This window comes from Aedes albopictus, chromosome 2 (assembly GCF_035046485.1).
Source record: "Aedes albopictus strain Foshan chromosome 2, AalbF5, whole genome shotgun sequence".
Taxonomy (NCBI): domain Eukaryota; kingdom Metazoa; phylum Arthropoda; class Insecta; order Diptera; family Culicidae; genus Aedes; species Aedes albopictus.
Window position 1 is genome coordinate 301759219 of NC_085137.1, and position 20231 is coordinate 301779449.

General features: G+C 40.2%; 1 protein-coding gene across 6 annotated transcripts in view; it reads left to right on the plus strand.

Annotated features, from left to right (window-relative positions):
- The window catches only part of LOC109423842 (CUGBP Elav-like family member 4), a 592493-nt gene that overhangs the window by 384330 nt on the left and 187932 nt on the right, over positions 1 to 20231 (plus strand). For all 6 annotated transcript variants that reach the window (XM_062852156.1, XM_062852157.1, XM_062852158.1 and 3 more), the window contains exon 5: positions 1369 to 1448. In XM_062852156.1, coding sequence (XP_062708140.1) covers positions 1369 to 1448 — 80 coding nt within the window. The remainder of the gene's footprint in view (positions 1 to 1368; positions 1449 to 20231) is intronic.

A 20231-nucleotide genomic window follows, 5' to 3' on the forward strand; every position in this document is an offset into this window, starting at 1 on the left:
AAAAGTTGAATTTTCAACTAAGGTCGAACTTTTGCCCCACCTTACTCTATGATGTGTTTTTTTTTTTTTTTTTTGAAGTTTTGATTTGCGCTTAGTCTATGGAAGAGTACTTTACTCTTGAATAAAGTTAACTGCCGCCAAAAACATAGGAAATTGTTTCAATTCAAATGTACAAAGGTGTTCCGCCGGGGCCCGTGGCGTAGTTGGTCACACGTTCGCTTCATATGCGGATGGTCATGGGTTTGATTCCCAGCCCCGGCACTTGCAATTTTTCGTCAGTTGCTTTTCCCCGAGAGCAACTGACACTGACCCTCTTCTGAGCCCCATGGCTCAAACGAACCCGGATACCTGGACATCGGCGAACTGCTACTCATAATGGACCCCCAATCGGACTGGAAAGGAACAACGGCCATCCATCATCATCCTTGTGCTCATCATTCTACTAGGTATAAAGTAGAAAAAGTGAAGCAGCAGAAAGGCAACCAGTTCGATAAAGTAGAATAGAATCTAGCCACTGTACAAAATGTAAGTGCAGCTGTCAATTGAAATTGCTCACGTAGTGCCCCAGTGGACAATAGAGCTGTAAATTAGGTTAAGTGATTCAGAATAAAAAAAAAAAGGTGTTCCGGTTTTGATTTTTGTAAGAGCCTCTGTTAAGGCTCCCCTTTATTTTCTTTTTAAGTTATTTTATGTTTTATTTCTGAAATCTATTTTATATTTTTTGAAGTCCAGATATTTTTCCAGCAATTAGATTCAGCTTTTAGTTTTAGATTTTATTTAAATTCATCACAGAACGTGGGGTGTATCTCGGGAAAATGTTCTTATTTCCTTCAATATGACTAATTGGACAGTTTACAAGGAGATATACAAGTTTCATTGTCATCAATTCCCTATAATTGAGTTAGCCTTTTTCTACAATTTTCCCTTAAAATCTTAAAAACCTCTTGAGAAACCTTTCTTTTACATCACCACTTCAACGACTACCATTTCGTTCCGCTAATTAATTATGAACATCGCAAGTCGGGAAGCAATCCAAACCCCTATTCCCATCTTCACCCAACCCAGTTCCATTCCCATAGCACGCGATCATTATTTCCACGTAAACAATTCCATCGAAATCGTAACCGCGTGCTCGCAGCCTTGTTCCTTCGTGATTGCTCCTGATTCGTAAGAAAGCCGTATCTACGCCCTTGGTAACCATAATTACACAACCCTTTACAGGTGCTCATCCCACGCTTTCCCTCACCATCTGTACCACTCTTATCATTACAAGTCCTGATTTCTTTCCGCTTCACAATCTTCTCTTGTTGTCGCAAACACCCAACTAAAAGGACGTTCCGGTTCTCTCTTTTTTTTTCTCATTTCCAGGTTGCGCCTTTGTGAAATTTACCTCGCATCAAGAAGCTCAAGCTGCTATAACAACTCTTCACGGTAGTCAAACTATGCCGGTAAGTACCATACCAACAACAACAACCAACCAAGCTTTGCTGCTACTAGCAGTTTCTTCTTATTCTGTTTGGTGAAAAGGAAAGAAATCATCCTGGTTGAAGATTTGCACTTTTGTTGCTTCGGTGTTCTGAATAAAAATCTACAAGATTCCTCAGAAAATGAGTTTTTGTCGATGGCTTTTTATATATGCATTCAGTTAAAAACTGGAAAGTAATTCTTCACTGGTTCTGTCTTTTCACAGTTTTAGAGTTAACTGTGGATATTAGAAAAGTGACACTAGCAATTGAATTGAAGAAGTGTCGAATAATTTCATAATAAAACTTTTCTCAAATCTCTGAAACGACAACAAAAAACTTTTTTGGAAGGAAGTCATAAACATTTAAAACAACTTCAGTCATAGGCATTTTTAGCAAATGATGACATTAAACAACGTATCAAATTACAGATTAATCATTTTAACGCGATAATAATGAAATTGTTAAACTCGTTTCAATTTTGTGCTACACTCTCCCATAAGCAGCAATCTCAATAAACCTATTTGTAAAACACCTCCCAAAACATTATAATTTTTACGTGACAACATCACACTAAATGTCACCCCGTGCGAAAAACGCTCCTCATCCCAAACCCAAAAATCCCGCACCGGCACCGATGGTAGAACCAACCGACCATAGTTTCCCGCTCACCTTTCGGCCCCCACCGCGTTCGCGTAAAAATTAAATGAATTAACAACGATGTTTGACATTTTCATAAACTTCACGCATAGATGGGAGCTAATTTTATTAAATTATTCATGAAAATGGCACGGCGCTCCCGCACCCCCGCGGGAGTCACTCAAATTCCTTCCCCCTTTCTCGTCCGCCACCACGGACCGGCTGTCACCAATTGTCGAGCGCGCCACACCGGCAGCGCGAAAGTGTTTGCCTTCCGGTTCCGTTCCGCTGTGGCGCGTGCTTCACAGTTCGTGGCGTTTCACGCCTATGGACCAACCGACCGACCGATGCTAACCGGCACCCGGTGAGAGGAGAGGGAGGAAAAGAGTTGCAAATTATATTAAGTGACACGCAATCACTTTCCATTTTGGGCTTGCTTCTGCTCGGATTCAAATCTTAACCCTTGCCTCCTGTGCCTGGTTATAGCCAAGCCAAGCGTGCCACAGGAAGTTCTTGAAGAATATTCAGGCTAAGATTGTGCTTTGTTTCAGGATCCTAGGTTTCAGGTGGAGCGTTTCGACTGCGAGATTGAAGGTGCAAAAACAATCGTTTAGTAATGGTATTCGGGATTTTCCGCTTCAATCTTAAAAACTTAGAATTTTGCTATAGACTTTTAGAGATTCCTTGAGGACGTTCACCAGAAAATTCACAAGAGATTCCTCTATGTAGAAAATCACACAAGTGCTCGTCTCTTTTAAAATTATTCTTTCCAAAAACTAATTTTGGACCAGTGCTGCCATGGTAAAATCAGAGCTAGTTACTCCAGGTTTCCAAACAAAAAAAAACATTAAAAAAATAAAAACATCAGACACCCATGTACTTGTACGCCCTTAAGGAAATTACGTTAATATTGAAACGTATGCACATTATTTGGGGTTTCCCTTATCATTCTTTAGAGTAGAAAAAACACCCTACGAAGCATATTTAATTACTCTCATAACTTCTCAAAGAATACTGTACAAACAATACTCGGATGATTTTTTTTTTCTAGCTTTTCCTCTAACAACTCTTCAGATATTTATACAGCTATTCCTTGAAAAAATAATTTCTGCAGAAATCCCTAACAGATTGGAGAGGAATTGCGCTTTAGCGATTTCTTCAAAAGTTTTATCAAAGTTTCCTCCAGTTATTTTTCAGCAATTCCTCAAAAGATACTTGTATCATAGTTTTCAGAGGTCAGAGGTTCATCTCGGAACTCTTCTACCGATTCCTTCAGATATTTAGTTTTTTTTTGTCTTATGGTGGCATACCTCCCCTCCCCCCTCGGAAAGTTTTGGATGGAATCCAACATTTTCACTTTTCAGGACGCGCCATCTTGCAACCAAAACTGCGCCGCGCTTGCGCTGTATACGAAGAGCGAGGTTTTTTTGATAGTGTTGTACTTTTTACAACAGCGCGCGTATTGAAGGGACACAAATAAATATTCAAGTAATGGGTAATTCTCGCTGAGACCGGCCCACTATTTACACCTTGTCTTCAAAAATGTTTAAAGTGCCGATTTTCTGAAAGCCCTCGCTAAAAAAGTAAGAAAAATGCATTTGGTTACTCAAATTGATGGACCCCCCGTTAGTTAGAGCAACAACAATTTTTGTTGACCCCTCGATTTTGGTCAAATGGTGGCTCACTTAAACCGTTATAACTCGAAAGTTTCTCAGAAAACCACCTTAAAACAAATTGTTGTTGAAAAGAGGAAAGATAAAGCTACTATTTAAAATAATAAAAAGTTGGGTCGGCCATATTGATTTTGGCCGCCATCTTGGATTTTTATACCAAAACATTTTTTTCACCATGAGGGCAACCACCGATTTTCAAAATTTTTACATCAATTGAAAGCTGAGGCATTTCTACATAACATATCAAAAATTTAGAGATGTCTTTTTTTCCTATCAAAAGTTATCTGCAGTTTTGTAAATTAAGCCACGTTTTCTCCATACATTTCCATGCGCACTGGCAACGACATGCAACAGCATCCGAGTTTACGCCTGCATGTATACACAAAGGCGCGTGCCGCAAAATTTGGCCAAACCGGAGGTTCGTTTCCGTTTTTGACTGTTTTTCAATGATGCGGGCATTGTTTTCATAACTTTTATAGTGTTTTGAAAAGCTTAAACCTTCAGCTTTCCATTAGTGAACTCAGAATTTAAATTCGTGTTCGTGAAAATTGCGAAATAACGCTGCATTTATGAAAATGGCTGGCACCGGGCCCAGTGGCAGGATTTACAAAACGGCAGATAACTTTTGAAAGAAGAAAAAGACATCTCTAATTTTTTTATATGTTATGTATAAATGTCTCAGCTTTCAATTGATGCAAAAATTTTGAAAATCGGTGGTTGCCCTCATGGTAAAATAAATGTTTTGGTATAAAAATCCAAGATGGCGGCCAAAATCAATATGGCCGACCCAACTTTTTATTATTGTGAGTAGTAGCTCTATCTTTCCTCTTTTTAACAACAATTCGTTTTGAGGTGGTTTTCTGAGAAACTTTCGAGTTATAACGGTTTAAATGAGCCACCATTTGACCAAAATCGAGGGGTCTGCAAAAATTGTTGTTGCTCTAACTAACGGGGGGTCCATCAATTTGAGTAACCAAATACATTTTTCTTACTTTTTTAGCGAGGGCTTTCAGAAAATCGGCACCTTAAACATTTTTGAAGACAAGGTGTAAATAGTGGGCCGGTCTCAGCGAGAATTACCCAATATTAAAATTTTAGGGTGAAATTAGAGTAGCCCAGAATCTGTCTGAACAAATTCGATAAGCTTAACGATTTTACGTAATTGTTTGGGTATTTTTTTAATCAAATCCATTTATTATTTATCATCCCCCTGCCTCTTGGCGATTCTATGAGCACAGTGACAAAAGAAAAAAAATGAGATTTTCTCCGGCCGAATGCTTTCTGAAATTTCTGTTGGAGTTCCTATATAGGTTCCTTTTATAAAATGCTCTGTATATTCCTTTAGGATTCTTTTCAGGAGTCCCAATTCTCTCAGGCGTTTCATCAAAACTTCAGAAATTGCTCCAGAAAATTCTCAAGAGGTTCTTCTAGAAGATGCTCCAGGGAATTTCCCAGAAAATCCTCAGATATTTCTGCAGGGGTTGCATCATAAACAAACTTATTCATTTAAACCTTTCTTCGGGAATATGTTTCTAAAACTAAAACCGAAATCTCGCTTTCATTAAATGATATAATTAAGCACGGCATTTTAGTCGGAATTGCACTTTACTCGAATTCGAAAAACGAAGGAATAATGAGGATATTCGAAATAAGTAAAAAATGGTAAATAGTACTAGTTTGACATTTGAGGGCGACCTTGACATGGAACTCGACATTTTTCGTACTGGGGTTTCAAGAATGTTCCTATCTGACATTCACGGTGAAAAAAAATCACTCACAGTATGTGTTATTAGCTAGGGGCGGGACAGAAGATTTGAAAATTTAAAATTATATATTTTCAACCACGGCCAATAAAAACGTCTAAAACTGAGTAAATATGTACTCTTGGATGATATTTTGTTGTTTAAATCAAGAATCTAGAGAGGGCTTTGGGGCGAGCCCATTGTTTAAGAAATTTGACCCTTCAGCATTCAGGAATCCATTCAGAGATTCTTTCAGGAGCTCTTTCAGAAATCACTCTGGGATTTTTGCTTGGCGTTTCTCCAGGAATGATTTTTTTTAAAGTAGAGCTTTCTCCAGTTTTCCAGTCTTCAAAAATATGTTTTTAGATTTTTTTTTATTTTTAAGTTGTTTTTTTCTTATTGAAAAAAAAAAATACATTTCTTTAAATTTTTTTGGGAATTTTCCTAAAATTTAAGAAGATTGTCCCTAAAACTCGTCAATATCTTGAATTTCATCCATCTGGCGCAAAACCTGTATTCAGATGACCGAATGGTATTGTATTCAGCTTTTAATTTACGGAAAAAGATTTAAAATTGGTTGAACAAAACGCAATGTATTTGAATTTTAGTAAATTACTTATTTTGAAAAGTTGCAAAACTCGATATTGAGCTAAAACTGAAAAACTGTTCTACTTAAAATTTTTTGAAGGTCCGTTTCGAAATCAGCACTAAATTGTGCTTCAAAAATTTTAGTCGTTGACAGAAGTTCACGAATTTCGTTTTATTTTGTAAACTTGTGTTAACAGTTGTTCCAGATTTAATTTTCTGATTTCAAATTTTCCTCCGAAAATTTCTCTGAGAAAACGGTTTCACAGATTTTTTCCGCAAATAACATTGAAGCATTATGCAAGAAATTCTTTGAATAATTTATCCAAAAATATCTCCAGAAGTTATTCCAGATTTTTTTTCAGATCATTGTACAGGAATCTTTTAACAAATTAATTAAAAGATTTATTAAATGACTCCTCCAGTATCCTTGTCTGCAATTTTTGTGCGGATTCCCGCAGATATTTTTTTCAAGAATTCTTCCACAATTTTTTTCGAGATTTAATTTAGAAATACCTCAAGTATGTCGTTTAGAAGTCCAATCTTAGATTTTCTCTGAAACTTCTCCTTGAATTTTTTCATAAACTTTTCCATAATTTTTTCCAAAAGTTTCTGATAAAATTATTTTTGGAATTCCTATAAAGCTATACGCGTTCCTCCAGATATTTTCCAAGTATTCCTGCAAGAGCTTCTCCATTGACTACTTCAGAAATTGCTTCAATGAATTTGGTTCAGAAAAAAATAAGGTAATCCTTGAAGATTTAATCAAATATTTTTTTATGAAATTTCATAAAGTATCTCTGTAAAAATCTGAAATCTGAAAGAATATCTTAAAGATTCCAAGGAGATATTTCTTTAGGAAGAAAGTAACCTTTTACGAATTTCTTCGGTTATCCCAGAGGAAATTTTGCAAAGGATTCCTGAAGAAATCCTTAGATGAATTTTTGAAGAAACCGCCAAGAATAATCTTTAGAAATGTGGTAGGGGAATCGACTGTTTTTCGTGCAACCCGGATTCAATAAATCTCAACGAGTTGTTATCGACCTCCACATTTCGACACTTAAAAACAGAGATTTTTGGCCGGTGGGAGATTCTTCTCTAGAAACCATTGCTAGAGAAGAACGCACCACCCAAATTGTGGAAACGCCGGGTTAGATAACACCGCCTTTTGGTTCATAAAGACTGCGTAGCCATTAAATCTGAGTTAATGAATGGAAAAATCTCTAAGGTAATCCCTTGATGACATTCATAAAGAAATCCTTATTAAAGTACTGAAGGAGTCTGGTGATATTTCTGAAAGAATTCTTGATGATATTTAAGATGGCTTCCGTAGAGGAATTTGTGAAAGAATGAATAAATCGTTTATCTGATTCCCGTAGAAATCCCTGGAGATATTCTCAAAAGCATCCTTGAAGAATTCCTGCAGAAAAAAAAAACCAGGGAATTTGCTAGAGGAATTCTGGAACCAGTTGCTAAATAAATTTGAGTAACATTCCCTCAGAAAACCTTGATGGAATTCCTTTAAGGATATAATAATAAATATTTGAAAAAAAAATCTAGAGAAATCGCTTACCAAAATATAGGCACATTGTCTAGATCATGGTTTCCCAAACTGTGGGTCGCGACTCCTCAGGGGGGTCGCCGGCCTTAATCCAGGGGGTCGCGAGGCACAGTAAAATATATTACTGCAACGGGCAACAAATGAGAGAATTTCTACGGGGGGTCGCGAAAACTACGTCAAAAGGGGGTCGCGCGATCTGAAAGTTTGGGAACCTATGGTCTAGATGTATTCCGGGAGGAATTCGTGAACGTATTTTTAAAGAAACCTCTGAAAGAATGTCTGGAGAAACACTTAAACTTCTGCAAAGATTCCTAGAAACATTTTATGAAAAAAATCCCGAATGAATCACTACATTACTCAATAATTGGAATTCCTTAAGTTTTTTTTGCGAAGTTTATATCATATTGTATTATGATGTTATAATATTTTTTCTATAACTTATTATGTTATAAATTAGATGCAGGATAATGTTAAAATAACTAAAATTGTAACAAAAAGTACACTGATCTTATTAAGATAACAACCTATTTTGTTTTAATCAGATCAAAATTATAACAAAATATGATATTAATTTAAGCCTCAGGACTACTAGTTTCTTTCAGGATTTGATACAATTTTGTAACATTATTTTCCAAATGTCGAAGACTCAAATCTCTATTATAATACAATGAGTTATCAAGCAACAATTATAACATAATGTGTTATAATTGAGTTACAGTATTTTGAATACACTAAGGATGTTGAACATGATTATATCACAATGAGTTATAAATAGCATGGTTTGTTAGAATTATGTTATATTGATGTTACAATTCTATAGTCAAGATAACCCATACACAAGCTTCAGAGGTTCCAAACAAAAAGAGTGCCATAGGATAAGTGGGTTGAAAATCGACAGTTTTTGAGTGGCATAATTAATTTATGGAATTTCTAAGGAATTAAGTGAAGACATTTTATGGGGTTCTGTACAGAAATTCTTCAAAATAGTTTAAGGCATCCCTAAAAATGTTATAAAGGGTTTTTTTTTGAAAAATTTCCTGGTGAAATTCCTGAAAAATCTCAAATATTTTATATAAATAAAACGCTGTGAGAATGTCTAGAATCTGTGCATGGTTTTCTGAAAGAATCCCGGGAGATTTTTTTTTTTTTCAAATAATCCATAAGGGAATTACTTGAGCATGGAAGTTTTTCTAGAAGAACTCTTAGTGAAATTGGAGAAGAATTCTTGGTGGGGGTTCTGCTACAGGAATTCTAGAAGAAGTTTGGAAGAAATTTCAAAGAATAAAGGCTAACATGGTCATTTTTCACAAAATTGGCCATAACTCAGGAAAGAAAAAAAAGTGCATTTCAGCGATCACAACTTATAAAATCACCTTCTCAAAAATATATTTTTTTTTATTTCCGCGAATTCGGGCATAGTTTTTCTGGCGTTCCTTAATGAAATTTCTCAACTGCGGAAAATTTTGTGGAAAGGTTTTACCACTTTTTTTGATTTCTGATAAAATTTGCTTTTATTTTCATTAAAAACTTTGTTTACACGATGCTTCCTTCTTGAGTTATGATTTTTCAAACAAAATCAAAGAGAGGCACATGTGAACATTCATTAACAAAATTGGCCATAACTCCGGAAACAAAACAAAAGTGTGTTCCAAAAATTTCAGCGACTAAAGATTATAAAATAACATTCTCAAAAATATTTTTTGAAAATTGTCCGCGAGTTCTGGCGAATTTTCTTTTTAACGATTTCTGACAAAATTTGCTTTCATTTAAAAAAAAACTTTGTTCCTACGATGCTTCGTTCTTGAGTGATGATTTTTTGAAGTAAGTAGTGTCAGGGGAAAACAAAAAAAAATCCACCAGTTTTCCGGAAAAATATGCGACCCTGATTTTTTTCAATTTTTTTTTGTTCATATGTCCATGAGCCCTTCCTGTGGAAAAAAATCCATGAAAATCTGAGACCCTTCGGCCCAATTTGTACGATAATAAAAGAAAATCACATGAACCTCATTTAAACTCCTAGCCACTTCCTAATACTCCTTTGAAACGGAAAATAGATTTAAAGCTATTTAGGAGATAGAAAAAATAATAATACATACAGTATGCGGCAGGAAAAAATGCGAAAGTGTTTTTCAACTTCAAACCTCATTTTTGTCCATTTGACATAAACCAATCTATGTTTCAACGTTCTGAAGATGAAGACAACCAGAATTTTCAAACCGCAGAAAATCGCACAGGTCGCTAATTTTCGCATCTGATAAAACAAAATTTTTGATTTTCTCTACAATATCATCAAATATATGTACTTATTTCATCTGCTATGTGAAACTACATGGCTCTGGATCAGTGTGGTCTGGTTGTTCATCAAATTTGAGCTAATTTTGTTACTGTTATAGTCATTTTGTTTAATGACCATTGCGCGCGCAATTTATTGATATCCGCTTATTAGGCCTACTTTATCACATGTTAAACATCAAATATGTTCATTTTTATTTTTCAGTGCTAGAATATAGACATTGACTGATACACTGTCATGAAAAAATAATCATATGTATCCCATATTTAGCGTGTAATAGTGCCTTGAACTTTTCGCATTTTTTCCTGCCGCACCCTGTATAACAAATGGTACAAAATAGGGGGCATCCATTAAGTACGTCACGCTTAGAGGGGGGAGGGGGGGGGTGTTTCTGAAAAGTGTGACAAGCAATGTGTTAAGTATACGAAAAGCCCGTACGAAGGGGGGAGGCGGGGTTGAAAATTCCCATTTTTATCGTGACGTACTAAATGGATGTCCCCATAGCTACGTTTAAAAAAAAAATAAGTTTGTTTTTCGGCATATCCACAACACTGTCACAAGAACAAATATGTGTTAGTAGGAAGCCATAAAAATTTGCTTGATTTTATTCAACTTAATCCAAATACACTTTTCATATACAATTCCATTAGCCCAGATGAGTTTGCAAAATGATGAAAACATTGATTCCCGAGTCAACAAGTCTCCATCAAAAGCATGAAGGAAGATGCTCCGATTATTGCCAAACATGAAACTTTATATCCACGTATTTTCGGGTTGTTTATCAGTTTGACACGTGCCAATCGCGGCGGTAGATCGCTTCCGCAGGCCCCTACTGTCGTAAACCCGGAATCCGTCTCACGTCTCTCACTTTGTGTCAATAGAAGCATAAAATTCGGATACTATCAAATATTAATAAAAGAAAACGAACGATCAACAGCGAGTTTTATTGATATTTGCTATAAAAACGAGGCAACGCGCGTACAAGGACTAAAAGTGAAATTCGTTTTCGAATCAGAATCGATGTTTATTTTTACAACTTTTTCCGCCTCGTCCAACCCCCGCCGAACATGAAAATCTTCCGCGAGGCTCATCCCGATCCGCCGGATGGGATGCGCTTCCGAAATTTTCATTTGCTTTCTTATTGGATGTTTACTATTTGAGTTTTATCTCCAAGACGTGGCATGTCGCTGCCGCCGCAATCCAGAGGAGATTGGACTCGATTGGTAACGGTGTGGCGGCCGGAACATGAAAACAAGAGTGTGCCGTGGGTACTTGCGGGCTATGGCAAATCACTTTATAAAAGCAATTTTCCTCCCCCGGGGTGATAGGCGAAAGGGGGGGGGGGGGGGTAGGGTCCATCCGAGGGTGGCGAGCATTTTCTTTCGTTTTGGTCTTTGTTCGCACGAAGAATGCTTTCCGGAGATTGAACGAAACGCGTTCGCGTCAAAGTGAAATTTAAAATTGATACAAGTGCAGCTGGTACTTCGAATCGTATACAGCTGGGGACAATTGCGCAAAACGAGCTGTAGGGTGTATGTTCCTATTGCATCAGATTTGGAACAGCTCTCTGACGTAGAGTTTGAATAAAAAGTAACCCTAATGTAGAAGGAAGGTTAAAAAGTGAGCATTTCACTTGGAATCTTATCTACTAATGAAGTTTAGGAAGATGGCAGGTTAAATGAAATGAGTGTTCCGTGCATCATAGAACACTATCCTCTATAACAAGCCCAAAACAAGAGTGGCATGGAGGAGAAAATCGTACAAAGAGAAAATTGTAATAAGAATTTACAAGTTGTAAACAAATAAAGTAAATTGAAGCCTTCGTTGAGCGACAGCATTGCCATTCTTGGAAACCCGGATCGATTCTGGCTAGCTGGTGCTGACGTTTGAAGTTTTTAATGAGATTTTTTTGCTGGGCTCGTCTTTCATGGCCTGCGAGCACCAAATTCCTAAAATCGTCACCGTTGAAAGGACACAAAGGGAAACCCTGTGAGAATGATTGGTCCCTTGCATCGATTATTTAGACTGGGCCAGCAGCAATCAGACCCATCATCAGAACGAGATTCATTTGGCCACGGCCCCCCCCAGCAGCAGCAATCAAGTGCAGAAAAAGCCTAAATCAATGTTTACGCGTTATTTGCGTTTGTGGACCCATTTTTCATGGCATCGTCCTTCAACCTCAGACCGTCGTCGTCGTCGTTGTCGATTATTTATATTGTTTCTGGGCGCTTGTGGCCTTCGCCGTCCCAGCGTCCCTCCAATCAAGAGGACGTCAGTCGGCCCCGTTCGCCTACATCAAAATCGATTTCAGATTCCGGGGATGGTCGTTGATGAACAACACCAATAGCTTTTATTGCTTCCCCAACTGCTGCGCTCGCTCTGATGGTGATGGTTGCTGCACATCGACCAAGATCCGCCAGGAATGTCTGTTTATCTTGTTCAAAGTTTTTCTATCCTTCGTCGTACTGTGCGGCCTGCGGCCAGTAAGCATTCCGAATAGCATGTGCAGAAGCCGGGGAAAAAAGGTCCATGGATCCAAGTTTACTGAAGGAAGATTACTTTCATCTGCTATTAATCGTCTTGGACTAGTTTCTTCTCTTCGGGGCCACTGCCGACTGGCCGGTGGGGCAGAAGGACGCAACCACCGGCTAATGTACCTACAAACTGTGTGTTTTTCCGATCGATTGGAAAAAGTTCATCAACCCACATAATGATTGCGATGGGAAATTGCTTTCGTATTCATGATGCACACAGATTATTCGTAGTAGCATAGCGGTAAAGTTACTGTTCGTGTTTTCAAACAAGCTGATACAAAATATTTATGAAGCAAAAAATATCTTTGAGATGTTTATCCGGTTGCTTACTTTAAGGCCTTCAAAGAAAAGTTTGCCTCATTTATGAAAGAGACAACACAATAAAATGTAAGGCAAAATGGCTTGTCCATGTAATTTATAAAGTAAGCTATTTAACCAAATATCGTTAAAGTTTTACTTCTGTTGATGAACCCAATTCATCACCTTATAGCTACCTTCCAGGGCGATGATGTCACTTTCCACAGAGAAGCTCGAATCAATTGGATAGTTCACCCTTAACCGCTACACAATTTTGCATACCGTAAAACGGGGTATCTTTGATAATGCGGGTTACTTTGATAGTGCGAGAGGCATTGTATAGTTATCTTACAGTTGGCTCTCTACATCTCGATATTAAAGGGACATCGAGAGATCGAATTCAAGAACCAATTTGTAATGCATACTAGATTGAAACATCGTCCGTAACTAGGAAGAACCGTCTACAAACAGATGTCATTTCGCCTTCCCAGAATGTTTTGCACCTAAGAAACGATATCTAGCAACCTGTAAAAACGGGTATATCGACATATGGAGAGAAGGGGGGCACGCGGCACGAAGCCGTTGCGGGATGCGTTGAGCTTCTGATAGAACTTCCGTGTTTCTTGGGAACGGCGCAGCAGTTCCATTTCTGCACACTCCGCTTCTTCCAGGCGGCGCTTTTTCTCCCGAAAGAGGCGGGTCTGCTGTTTCCGTTTCTGTTTATAACGTTCCACTGTCGAGTCCCTTGCTGCAGCATTACCGCCCTCGCTGCATTCTTCTCCTCCAAAACCGTTCTGCACTCTTCGTCGAACCATTCGTTCCGTCGATTCCGTTCCACGTACCCGATGGTGCTCTCTACTGCGTCGTTGATGGCTGCTTTCACTGTATTCCAGCAGTCCTCTAGAGGTGCCTCATCGAGCTCGCCCTCGTCTGGCAACGCGGCCTCGAGATTCTGCGGGCTCGAGATTCGAGTCGCTCTAGGTTGTACCGTGGCGGTCGCCGGTATCGCACATTGTTGATGACGGAGAGTTTTGGGCGCAGTTTGACCATCACCAGATAGTGGTCGAAGTCGATGTTGTCGCCACGATAGGTCCTGATGTCGATAATGTCGGAGAAGTGCCGTCCGCCAATCAGAACGTGGTCGATTTGAGATTCCGTCTGCTGTGGTGATCTCCAGGTGTAACGATAAGGGAGGCTGTGTTGGAAAAAGGTGCTACGTATGGCCATATTTTTGGAGGCGGCGAAATCAATGAGTCGTAGGCCGTTTTCGTTCGTCTGCTGGTGGGCGCTGAACTTACCAATCATCGGTCTGAATTCCTCCTCCTGGCCTACCTGAGCGTTCAAATCTCCTATGATGATCTTGACGTCGTGGCTTGGGCAGCGATCGTACTCGCGTTCGAGCTGCGCGTAAAATGCGTCTTTGTCATCATCAGTACTTCCGGAGTGTGGGCTGTGCACGTTTATTATGCTGAAGTTGAAGAATCGGCCTTTGATCCTCAATCTGCACATTCTTTCGCCGATCGGCCACCAACCGATCACGCGCCTCTGCATATCACCCATCACGATGAAAGCTGCTCCCAGCTCGCGTGTGTTGCCGCAGCTCTGATAGATGGTATGATTACCTCTAAACGTTCGCACCATGGATCCTGTCCAACACACCTCCTGCAGCGCTACGATGCCGAACCCGCGGTCCTTCAGTAGATCGGCGAGTATGCGGGTGCTCCCAATGAAGTTGAGAGATCGGCAGTTTCACGTACTGAGTTCCCAATCGTAAGTCCTTTTTGTTCGCTGTGGTCGTTGCCGTTGGTCTCGGTTCGTATTATTCTGTTACTGATTTTCCGTTACAATGGTTTTTTACGGCTGGCTCGTAGGGCCTGACACCAACCTCCTACTTTCCGGAGGACCATAGTGCACAGTTGAGCTTAGAGTCCTTCCCTGGCACTCGGACGGAGATCAGCCGCCCCAAACATGGGGATCAGACGCTGTTGTGAGCCGCTCCTCCTGGAGAACAGACGCTCAGGTTTACCGAAGCAAACCCTACCTTCCCTGTCAGCCTACGACCAAAGTGGTAATTACCGTTGAAAGTTGGATACAGCGATTAGGTAGTGATCAGGATCCAAATCTATATTCTCACTGCGGTATGTGTGATGCTAACAATGGGACGACCACCTTGTACCAATCTGTGCGTGATGCAAAATTTCTTACTCAGCCATTGGATGTCAGAACAGACGCTGATCGAGCCGCACCTCTTTGGTGAACAGACGTACGGGTCGTACCTCCTCAATCAAGCTGAATTCAGAAAGAAAACAGTGCCCAGGTTGGATTATCAAAAAAGCACAGCTTTAGCTGGCGGTCTTTGTCATAGATTAACCCATGGAAGCATGAGGAAGGAACTTGTGAGGACCAGAGCTATGTTGGACGCTCTTTTTATCGACTCCCAGTTTTGCAGCCCAAAATTCTCAAGGATTTGAATTACGCGAAATTCCAATTCTTCGCCGTCTCATTTTTAAGAAATTTGTGTTCTATTAATCCTCATGCTATTGTTAGATATCATCTGGTACCCCAGATGAACCAGTCGAGGGCTGAAAATCTCGATAATAAAGAAATATTTAATAATAATAATAACATCTGGGATTTAGTAATGGATTCGATTACATTATTGTTTAGCTTTTGACGTCATTTTTGATTGAGTGTTGATGCATCAATTCAATGTAGAACTGGAATTGAACAGAACAACTCGCAGTAAAGCACGTTCATCAAATATACATATGTTTACGATTGCTATACTGTTGCCACCACAACCAACTTCATTTATTGAACATATTCCGTTTCATGTTCCTGATTGGTATTATACAATAACGATATGGCTACCGAAGACTATCCAGCTGTGTATCGACTCTTTGTTTCGTTCGACAAATGTTTCAGTGGACGGGATATTGGGTGTTGTTATTTCGGTAATAATGGCGGCACCAGATGTTTATAAAGTTCAAATGTCTCCATTTGTTTTGTATTTCTGTGGCAGATGAGGAGAAGAAAATTAGACTTTTTATTACTGATTGTGGATTTGTAAAATTCGGTAAGCAGTGTGTGGATTGTGATGGTATCGATATTGCTCTGCATTTACACGAATCTTTCTTGGTGATCATTCTACGAGAATAGCCCATTCGACAAAACCGATAAAAGAATCAAACGATTATCCAGGTAACGTCATCTTGAATATACGAACTCTAATAAGGATTATTCTCCGTCATGCTGTTCTTTCATATCGGATCGACTTTCTATCTTTGTGAGAACACACACCACCCGACACTGTAAGCCTCACGAGCAGACACATTTGCTAATATCTATCAATCTCCTTTTTCAGTTTCACACTGCAGCCGTTGTTTCCCTCATCACCCTACCCCATTCTTACATCGGTCTATTCGTACCGGAGTTTCCGTACACCCAAGAGCAACAGACTCGAATCGATCCCTGCTCCACACCAGGCCAGGCCAGGGTGGTCCTGATGTGACCGAGAACAGATTCCATCTCTGTTCCAGCTACGACGAACCACCATTCGCCCGGATTTACATTGCCACACATATCCTGGCCAGGCTGTGTGGCGGCTTGGTTGTGACTTGGCTCGGAGAGTAAACGCGCTGCTGCCAGTCGAGAAGCAGGATAACAATGAAAATTACTAGTTGGAGATAGATTGAACGAGTCATGTAAGAATGGAGAAGAGGCCACTTCCATCGTACCGAAACGGCCCTTTAGTACACTGATAAACGTTTTGGCAACATGTGAATTTGGTCTCATCCTCACGTCACTGCCACACCACTGGCAGAGGCTGTGTCTGCGAAGAATGGGTGCCGCCTCGGGAAGGGAGCTTTTCCGTTTCCATGGGTAGCAACATTATCATTTTGGATGGAAAACTCCGAGTGCTCCGGGTGTCCGAAAGCGAAAAACCAACCGCATCTGTTGTTGATTTGGTGGCATTAGGAGAGAACGTTTCCCGTCTTCGGCTTGTGTGGCATTGTTGCTCCTGACACAATCTAGTGGTTGAATTAGGAGCACGTAAAAAGGGCTCAAGTATTTGTCGGTTGGGCCACTCGGAGGAGATGAATTGTACTTTGCTTATGGGCTCCCGATATCTCGCCGGGGAATTTGTTCGTGTCAGCAACAACGGAGGTGAAGGTTGAGAAGGGATAAATTATTATCATTTCGGGTCCTGCTAATGACATCTGGCGATTATGATAAACGCTATTGAGCTTAACAGGTGATGAATAATAAGACACGCTCCAATGGGACGTCCGAGTTGAAATGAGATTAGTCGCTGGTGCGTAGAGATGCTCGGATCAATGACTGCTTTTAACAAAGTATTTTGAACATGTTCCAACTTCTTTGAGATGGAGAAATAGCTAGCCCAAGCAACAATCTGAAGTTCAATTGGTTATATGGAGATCCTGCAAACCTTCATAAAACCAATTGGGTTTTTTTTTTCTGATTCTACTTGTCCTAAAATATTACTTTGAAGTCGTCGTTTAATCTTTCAGAAATACACATGAGAGTATCAGTTTCATATAGTAAACCCACCCTCAGTGGAATGCCACATGCCACAGCCCTTAGTCAATTGAGAATTACATTTCAATTTAAAGTATACATCGTCTAAAAGCATTTGCTCAACCATGCTCGCAAAAATTCCGCTGGTCGCTGGTTTCTTCAGTATACAGAAAGATCATAAAAATCAGTCCCACCAATACCATTCCACCATCGTCATCCCCCCATTTCCCATCACAATGCCGCCGTTCCAATTTATTCCGGCATCCAAAATCGACATTAACGAACGACCTCTAATCCACGGGACGTGTCCAAAAATTTGGCCCGAAGATTAAAGGCTCGCACGCTCCACGGGCAATCATTCAGCCTTCGTTTAGTTCACTTTGCACGCATTTGGGACCATCCGTCCGCCGTCGTCAGTGCCGGCCATCGCACCGTGCACTTTTGTCGAATCCCCCGCATCACAGTGCGTCCTGTCTTGCCTGCGACCTTCCGCTTCCTTGACGAGCTGAGCCGGGAACAAGCGGAATAACACAAAGTCCTTTCGTTTATCGAAGAACGAACACAACAACCAATATTCGCTCGCCGAGCCGGCCAAGTTCGTCAGATTTCTGGCCGTTGTTGTCGTTGCTGTCGCTCGAGTGATTCCGGTCCGGTTTGGAGTACCACCCCGTCGACCAACCGAGTGGACCCACCAGGAGAGGCAGGCGGTATTTAAATATTAATGTTGTTTTAGGATTTATTCAATTTTACTAAAGCAAACACACACAATGCGGACCGCGCGAGACGCGTTTCCGATCGTCCTCTGGTTAGGATGTCGTTGGATACTGGAGGCATCTTCTGGTAGTTGTTGTCACTGCCAGAGTGGGGTTATGCGCCCATCTCTAAACTGTGTCGATTGGTTGATCACGGGCGTTGCACAGTGGTTATGTTTGATGAGAAATACGGTCATGGAACTTTTCCTATGGAAAACAATGCAATGGTACTGGTTTTTTTACGCACGCCATTGGCAGTTTCAAGAAAATTCCACATATCGTTCTGTTCCATACTTCACCTCTGAAATGACATAAGCCTTATTCTGCTGTTGGGCTGCAAAACGGTGAGTGGATAAGGATAGCGTCCACACAAGGTTCTACCTCAAGCTTCCACGGGTCAAGCGATGACAAAGACCGCCAGCTAAGAGTTGTGTTCTTAGCTGGTAGTGCATCCTTGGCACTGTTGTCCTTTTGACTTCAGCTAAATTGAGCTAGATTGAAACCCAAAAACTGTTACAGAAACCGAAAATGAAAGATTACGAACTGATAGAATGACATCGACTTTTAGCGCGAGGCAACGGTTCGACACACGCCGACTGGAAGAAGCTACTGTGAAAAGGTCCTTCGTCGAGGAGCTAGAGAACCGTGTTGCGAATATTCCAGAAGGTGGAAACGTAAAAGATCAATGGAGCGCCATTAACAACGCCACCGGCGAGAACAATTTGGGTGAGCTACGCACCTGGGGAAAGCAGTGGATCACAGATGATACCTGGAGGAAGATAGAGGAGCGAAGGAACGCCAAAGCTGCGATTGAACGAACGAAAACACGAGGAGCCACAGCCGGAGCACGTCAGCGGTATTCGGCTCTTGAGAAGGAAGTGAAACGCTCATGTAGACGGAATAAAGGTGCGTGGGCGGTCTCCCTAGCTGATGAAGGCAAGATAGCCGCTAGCACCGGCGACATCCGTCTCTTCTACGATGTTTCACGTCGTCTTAGTGGGACTAAGAAGAATGCTACGAGGCTCAAGAAAGACACGTCTAGACAGTTACTGACCGACCCGGTTGATCAGCTGAAACGCTGAATCGAGAACTTTGAAAACCTTTTTCAAGTGTTGGCTACGCCACCAACACCTCAGCATGATCCGCCAAGGGTTCGACGCATTATCCGTGTCAACACTGAAGCTCCATCAGTGCAGGAGATAAAAACAGCCATCCGTACCGTAGCATGAAATCAAACAGGGCCCCAGGGGTTGATCGCTTATCAGCTGAGATGCTCAAAGCTGACCCCGTAGTATCCGCACAACTACTGCATCAATTATTCTGCAACATATAGGAAACCACGACATTTCTAGCCGACTGGATGCAAGGCGTCTTAGCAAAGGTACTCAAAAAGGGTGACCAGACTGTCTATTATGATTGGCGGGGTATCATATTACTGTATATCGTTCTCAAAGTTCTCTGCAAAGTGATCCTTAACCGGATACAGGAGAATATTGGCGCAACTCTCCGACGCACATTGGAGTAAATCATATCAAAACCTGATCATAAGGACTGTTCATTTTATAAAGAGGACAACTTTGCAAGGCTATAAAAAGAAAACGCGTAGTTCAAATTTGAGCAGCCTTGGTTAGTTGTTCAGTACATTATATTAGCAGATAATAACCATAAATAAATTGGTTTAAAATTATTGAACTTCATAGAAATGTGGCAAAGTGTTTCGAGAGATCAATTTTTCAATTCCCAAAAACTAAAGATAAACACAAAATTTCTGTAAATCATCGGTGTATCGTTTTTAATTGCAAAAAAGTGTTTGCCATGCAGCGGCAGTTTGAGTGATACATATTCTGGCAAAATATAAACCTAATCGGAATAATGGTTGTTGAGATATTAAAGTTACAAATTGGACTCGATTTTCAGAATAAAATTTATTTGGTAAACAAAAATGTATAAAAATATTAAATTTTGAATGTTTTCAATGGATCTAGTCGAAAGTACTAATAATGCAAATTCAAATGCAGAAAACCGCTTCTTGATAGCATTGTTGGCTTGGTTACTGTGCTTCATGGCAGTTACCGGAGATAAAACCGCTTCGTTCTATGCAGGTTCTTCTAAATAACGATGTACTCTATTGCAAATACAACGTAACAATGATG